This window comes from Mirounga angustirostris, unplaced genomic scaffold, assembly GCF_029215605.1.
Source record: "Mirounga angustirostris isolate CCGP_5_RB_7025 unplaced genomic scaffold, mMirAng1.0.hap1 SCAF_1, whole genome shotgun sequence".
Taxonomy (NCBI): Eukaryota; Metazoa; Chordata; class Mammalia; order Carnivora; family Phocidae; genus Mirounga; species Mirounga angustirostris.
In genome coordinates this window covers 66106467-66113797 of record NW_026991709.1, presented here as the reverse complement: position 1 = coordinate 66113797, position 7331 = coordinate 66106467, and the positions used below count along the sequence as shown (strand labels likewise).

Here is a 7331-nt window from a genome sequence, read left to right as displayed (position 1 = left end):
CATCGGGGTGCATGTGTCCCTTTGAATTAGTATTTCTATCCTTTGAGTAAATACCTAGTAATGCAATTGCTGGATCATAGCATAGTTCTATTTCTACCTTTTTGAGGAACCTCCATACTATTTTCCAGAGTGGCTGCACCAGTTTGCATTCCTACCAACAGTGTAAGAGGGTTCCCCTTTCTCTGCTTCCTCGTCAACACCTGTTGTTTCCTGTCTTGTTAATTTTGGCCATTCTGACTGGTGTGAGATGATATCTCTGTAGTTTTGTTTTATATGTCCCTGTTAATTAGTGATGTTGAGTATCTTTTCATGTGTCTGTTGGCCATCTGTATGTCTTCTTTGGAGAAATGTCTGTTTATGTCTTCTGCCCATTTTTATAGGATTATTTGTTTTTTGGGGTGTTGAGTTTTATAAATTCTTTATACATTTTGGATACTAACCATTTATCAGCTATGCCATTTGCAAATATCTTCTCCTATTCCATAGGTTGCCTTTTAGTTTTGTTGACTGCTTCCTTTGCTGTGCAGAAGCTCTGTATTTTGATGAAGTCCCAATAGTTTATTTTTGCTTTTGTTTCCCTTGCCTCAGGAGACCTATCTAGAAAAAGTTTCTATGGCCAATGTCAGAGAAATTACTGCCTGTGCTCTTTTTTAAGATTTTTAGTTTTAGGTGCCACATTTAGGTCTTCAATTCATTTTTGAATTTATTTTTGTGTATGGTGTATTAAAGTGGTCTAGTTTCATTCTTTTGCATGTTGCTGTCCAGTTTTCCCAACACCATTGGTTGAAAAGACTCTCTTTTTCCCATTGGATTTTCTTTCCTGCTTTGTTGAAGATTAATTGACCATATAGTTGTTATTTCTGGATTTTCTATTCTGTTCCACTGACCTATGTATCTATTTTTGGCCAGTACCATCCTGTTTTGATTACTATAGCTTTGTAATATAACTTAAGTCCAGACTCCTATACCTCTTGACCTCTAATACTGGAAAATCCCAGTACTAGTCCTTGAACCTCTTCCCTGTATACATTCACTTCCTGGGATACCGCATCAAATCTCATTCCTTTAAATACCATTTATATACTGATGACTCTCAAGTTTATATTTCCAGCTCCAGCCTCTTAACTAAACTTTAGATTCATGAAACTGCCAGCTCAACATCTCCAACTGGACACCAAATTGGCATCTGAATTTCAACATACACAAAACAAAATTCTTAGTTACTTTATGCCCCACAAGTACTCTTAACCCTAGTTTTCCTACTCCCCCCAAATTGCACCATCATTCATCCTCGTTACTCAAGACCCCAAAGCTAAGAGTCAACATTGATTTCTTTCTTTTAAACCATATATGCAAACCATACTCAAATCATGTCAGTCCTACTTAAAGTTCAATTCCAGGTCAAATCATTTCTTCCTACCCCCTACTTCCTACTCCCACTGCTACAACCTTGTCCAAGTCACAACTGTTTTTTGCCTGGACTATTACAAAAGTCTTCTAATTGGAATCCCTGCTTCCATTCCTTCCTGCCTACAGAGAATTCTCCACTCAGCAGCCAGAGTTACCCTAACTATAGAATCAGATTATGTCATTCCCATGTTCTAAACCTCCAATGGTTTCACATCTCACTTAGAATAACATCAAAATGTCTTACCATGGTCACAAGGCCCACATCATCTTGTCCCTAGCTTCTGCTAACTGCATCCTTTACCTCTTTAAACCTTATTGCAGCCCTGTAATACTGTCCTTCTGTTCTTCCTCAATATACCATAACTTCTACAAGGCCTCTGTACTTTCTAGGATCTTTACAGTCAGTAAAGATAAGTGAGGTAACCTCCCACACAGGTAGAGTATATTATTCATTTTTGTTTTTCCAATACTTAATTTGGTGACTGGCACATAGTGGAACTCAAAGATGTATTTGGATAAGCAATAGATTTCTTAAAACCTGGAGATTTTAGGCAACCATCTGGTTGGAATCTAAGCCTATATTATGGTATAGATGCCAAAAACATCTAATATTACCTAAGGCTGTATTTACAGAAATATATTGTTTAGAGAAAGGCTGGTCTTAGTTCTTCTAGTCAGACCACTTCTGGAAGTGTATTTGGCTTTAGGTATCACATATTAAGAGGGATTCTGAGCTACTGCTACATTTTTTAATTTTTTCTTTAAATTCAATTTAGTTTGGCTATTGTGGACATTGCTACTATGAACATTGGGGTGCATACGGCCCTTCTTTTCACTACATCTGTGTCTTTGGGGTAAATATCCAGTAGTGCAATTGCTGGGTCATAGGGTAGCTCTATTTTTAAATTTTTGAGGAACCTCCACACTGTTTTCCAAAGTGGCTGTACCAACTTGCATTCCCACCAACAGTGTAAGAGGGTTCCCCTTTCTCCACAACCTCTCGAACATTTGTTGTTTCTTTCCCTGTCCATTTTTTGCCATTCTAACTGGTGTAAGGTGGTATCTCAGTGTGGTTTTGATTTGGATTTCCCTGATGGCTAATGATGATGAACATTTTTTCATGTGTCTGTTAGCCATTTGTATGTCTTCTTCAGAGAAGTGTCTGTTCATCTCTTCTGCCCACTTTTTGACTTGATTATTTGTTTTTTTGGGTGTTGAGTTTGAGAAGTTCTTTAACAGTCTTCTAATTGGAAGGTCTTGGGTATCAGCCCTTTGTCTGTAGTGTCATTTGCAAATATCTTCTCCCATTCTGTGGGTTGCCTCTTTGTTTTGTTGACTGTTTCCTTTGCTGTGCAGAAGCTTTTTATCCTGATGAAGTCCCAAAAGTTCATTTTTGCTTTTGTTTCACTAGCTTTTGGAGATGTATCTTGAAAGAAGTTGCTGTGGCCGATGTCAAAGAGGTTACTGCCTATGTTCTCCTCTAGGATTTTGATGGATTCCTGTCTCACATTGAGGTCTTTTATCCACTTTGAGTTTATCTTTGTGAATGGTGTTAGAGAATGGTCGAGTTTCATTCTTCTGCATGTGGCTGTAGTGAAAAGAAGGGCCATATGCACCCCAATGTTCATAGCAGCAATGTCCACAATGGCCAAACTGTGGAAAGAGCCGAGATGCCCTTCAACAGATGAATGGATAAAGAATATGTGGTCCATATATACAATGGAATATTAGTCAGCCATCAGAATGGATGAATACCCAACTTTTACATCAACATGGATGGGACTGGAGGAGATTATGCTAAGTGAAATAAGTCAAGCAGAGAAATTCAATTATCATATGGTTTCACTTATTTGTGGAACATAAGGAATAACATGGAGGACATTAGGAGAAGGAAGGGAAAAATGGGCAGGGGGAATTGGAGGGAGAGATGAACCATGAGAGACTATGGACCTGAGAAACAAACAGGGTTTTAGAGGGGAGGGGGGAGGGGGGATTGGTTAGCCTGGTGATGGGTATTAAGGAGGGCACGTACTGCATGGAGCACTGGGTGTTATACAAAAACAATGGATCGTGGATCACTACATCAAAAACTAATAATGTATTGTATGGTGACTAACATAATAAAATTTAAAAAAAAATTCAATTTAGTTAACATATATTGTATTATTAGTTTCAGGGGTAGAATTTAGTGATTCATCAGTTACATATAACACCCCGTGTTCATTACATCAAGTGCCCTCCTTAATGCCCATCACCCAATTACCCCATTCCCCCCACCTCCCCTCCAGCAACCCTCAGTTTGTTTCCAAGAGTTAAGAATCTCTTATGGTTTGCCTCCCTCTCTATTTTCATCTTATTTTATTTTTCCTTCCTTTCCCCTATGTTCATCTGTTTTGTTTCTTAAATTCCACATATGAGTGAAATCATATGGTATTTGTCTTTCTCTGATTTATTTTGCTTAGCATAATACCCTCTAGTTCCATCCATGTCATTGCAAATGGCAAGATTTCGTTCTTTTTGATGGCTGAGTAATATTCCATTATTTATATACACACCACATCTTCTTTATCCATTCATCTGTCAATGGACATCTGGTGCTCTTTCCATAGTTTGGCCATTGTAGACGTTGCTGCTATGAACATTGGGGTGCGTGTGCCCCTTTGAATCACTATGTTTGTATCCTTTGGATGAATACCTAGTAGTGCAATTGCTGGGTTGTAGGATATTTAACTTTTTGAGGAACCTCCATACCATTTTCCAGAGTGGCTAATATATTTTTCAGAAGAGGTAAAACAGAGTGTTGAAAGATGCCCTGTGAAGGCCCATTAATGGAACTGAGAATCTTAAACTTGATGTATATCCATTTGATGACTGAAGAGACATAAAAACTCTCCCCAAATAGCAAAAAATCTGCCACATGAGAGGGGGTTATGCTTATTCTTGTTAACTATGAAGGAAAGAAGCAAGGGTAGGAGGTTTCAGAGAGGAAGGTTTTAGTTCAGTATAGGGAAGAATTGCCTACCACAGTTTTTCCCAAACCAATGTTCTTCAGAATACTATACCATTTTAGGCTAAACGAAGTGTCTTGTGTCTTTACTGCAGGATTTCCCAGAATCTTTACTATGAAAGAGGATATAATATGCCTCATTCCCAAAATTTATTTGTGCATAGAAACTTTTATTCACAGAGCACTATTAACTTCTCTTGAAACAATATCTCATAAAACAGATTGAGTTAAGGCTGCTCAAAAATAAATAGAATATCTTCTGAAGAAGTAGGGTCAGGTTCACAGCACAATATCTGGGAAAACTGAATGGTGTTGCTGTCACTTTGTTATTTCTGAAACCATGGTCACTAAAACTAAAGTATGTAACACTTGGGAAACTGGAGCAACTTCTCTTATTTGTTACATTTACTATGTGAGACTCAACACAGTTCTAGATGAGATAATAGAGCAAAACCAATGGAAATGAGGCTCTATGGTATAGTGGTTTTGAATTTTTTTCCCTAGAAATACATAGTAGTGTAATGATATTCCATGTCTGTCCACTGGTTCATTCACTGCATGCAAGGTAATGTTTTTTGCCTTTTTCATTAACACAGAAACAAAAACCCCTCATGTTCTACCACTCTTGTACTTCCCTACAGATTTTGATGGGATCTTTATATGGGATCAAGCCCCTCCAAAGAGCATCACCATTTTATAAGCTTAAACCTAGAATGTTATAACTTTTTTTTAATAAACAGGGAATTCCCAGGCCTAAATGAAGAAACGGCATTTAAAAATTATGGGACTAATGAATGGATAAAGATAAATATATAATATAGAGAGAGAATATTATTCAGCTGTAAAAAGAATGAAATCTTGCCATTTGCAACAGCATGGATGGAGCTATGGTGTATGATGCTAAGCGAAATAAGTCAGTCAGAGAAAGACAAATACCATATGATTTCACTCATACGTGGAATTTAAGAAACAAAACAAATGAATATGGTGAGCAGGAAAGAGAGGCAATCCAAAAAACATACCCTTAACTATAAAGAACAAACTGATGGTTACCAGAGGGGAGGTGGGCAGGAAGATGGGTTAAAAAGGTGATGGGGAAGGGTGCCTGGGTGGCTCAGTCATTAAGTGTCTGCCTTTGGCTCAGGTCATGATCCCAGGGTCCTGGGATCGAGCCCCACATCAGGCTCCCTGCTCGGCGGGAAGCCTGCTTCTCCTTCTCCCACTCCCCCTGCTTGTGTTCCCTCTCTTGCTGTGTCTCTGTCAAATAAATAAAGTTTTTAAAACAATAAAAATAAATAAAAAGGTGATAGGGATTAAGGAGTGCATTTGTGATGAACCCTGGGTGTTGTAGGTAAGTGATAAATAAATAAATTGTACACCTGAAACTAATATTACACTGCATGTTAACTAACTGGAAGTATAATAAAAACTTGGAAAAAGAAATTAAAGTTATGGTAAAAATAAAATAGGAAAAACTTACCAAAACAGACCAACTACTTTGAGGCTGAATAGGGTAATAATAAAAAAAGGAAGTTGGATTTATAAAAATATTGTTGTTATTAAATATCTTTTACAATAAGCAAGAAATGATGTAATAATAATAAAAAGCTGTCCCAATAACATTGAAAATGCATGGTTGGAAAATTGTAATTAGTATCCATAAAATTGTCCACAGGAAGGCATAATCCAGTTGAAACATTGTAGTCCCTAAGAAAAATGTGTACTAAAGAAGACTGAACAGGATTTCTACAATTTATACTTCAATTTGTTTTCCAAAGATCTATCAGTATGAAGAAAGGGATGTTTGGGTTAGTAGATAAAATACTTCTGTGTATTAATAAAATGTCATTTGTTTCCTACTACCTGGACTGAAAACTTTACTAAGGTCTTATCAAACCTGGATAGCTAACAGGCCAGACCCTGAACCAGATTGCACCATAAATACCAATTCTTGAGGTCCTAGTGAATAGTACAATTATGTTGCTTATGAAGAAACTTGAAATACCATTTCTGTAATTCTGCAATTTTACCCCTGAATCAATCCCTTAAAAAGTGGAGTCATCAGTTCTAAATGGCAAGTAAAGGGATTCCCACATAACTTTGCATAACCCCAGAGACTAATTTCAATTACACATTTGTGTTTTTAATGGCCATTTAGAACTGCTAGGCCTGCTTCAGGAATACTACACAATGTTTACAGAGTTTAGTAATTAATGGGAAGATATAGAGTCTCAGGGGACTTGCTCTTTAATGTATTGGAATATCCAGTCCTAGACCTGCCTCTATCATGAGAGAAAAGTGGAGGAGATCAGCTCAGATACAATGCTACTTCTCTTCCCTAACCAAATAGGAGAAAAAAAATGCCTTAGGATGGGTGATGACCAAGACCAAAGCCCAGAATTGGGGTCTGGGAAGAGTCCGGGGAGCCATTAGAGCTTTGTCTTCTTGGTCTCCAGGTTGATCATGTTCCCTTGGGTAGGGGGAATCTGCTTATCTGCTGGCTCCTGTAAATCCTCTGGCTTTATAGGAACATAATAGTGGCCCATGATGGAGAAGATCAGGCAGACCACCAGCAGGAGACAGGAAAACAAAATGAATTCAGCCCACTGCAGGAAGAAATAAATATAAGAGAAGAATATGAAGAAACTTTAAATGGATCTTCATAGGATGAGGACTAGGGAGCAGACTGACTCAGGGTCATCAATGTAGGCAGAAGTTTGGTAAAAGAAGAATGGCTTCACTGGCCTCTCCTCATATGGCCGATGGTGGCCATTACTGCCACTCTTATATGTCCATTTTCCTAGCAAAGTCTGTTTATATCCAACCCATCTTACACACAGCACTGAGTGGGGAATGTGGGGGGTGAAGGGGTGGGGTAAGAGGAAGGAAAGGAACTTGGAAGGGAAATCTTGGG

The 7331-nt window shown here is 38.0% G+C and overlaps 1 protein-coding gene across 2 annotated transcripts in view; it reads right to left on the bottom strand.

Annotated features, from left to right (window-relative positions):
- Positions 1 to 5975: 5975 nt before the first annotated feature.
- SLC15A2 (solute carrier family 15 member 2) overlaps positions 5976 to 7331 on the bottom strand; it is a 33285-nt gene continuing 31929 nt past the window's right edge. For both annotated transcript variants that reach the window (XM_045863648.2, XM_045863649.2), the window contains one exon: positions 5976 to 7023. In XM_045863648.2, coding sequence (XP_045719604.1) covers positions 6847 to 7023 — 177 coding nt within the window. In that variant the 3' untranslated portion in view covers positions 5976 to 6846. The remainder of the gene's footprint in view (positions 7024 to 7331) is intronic.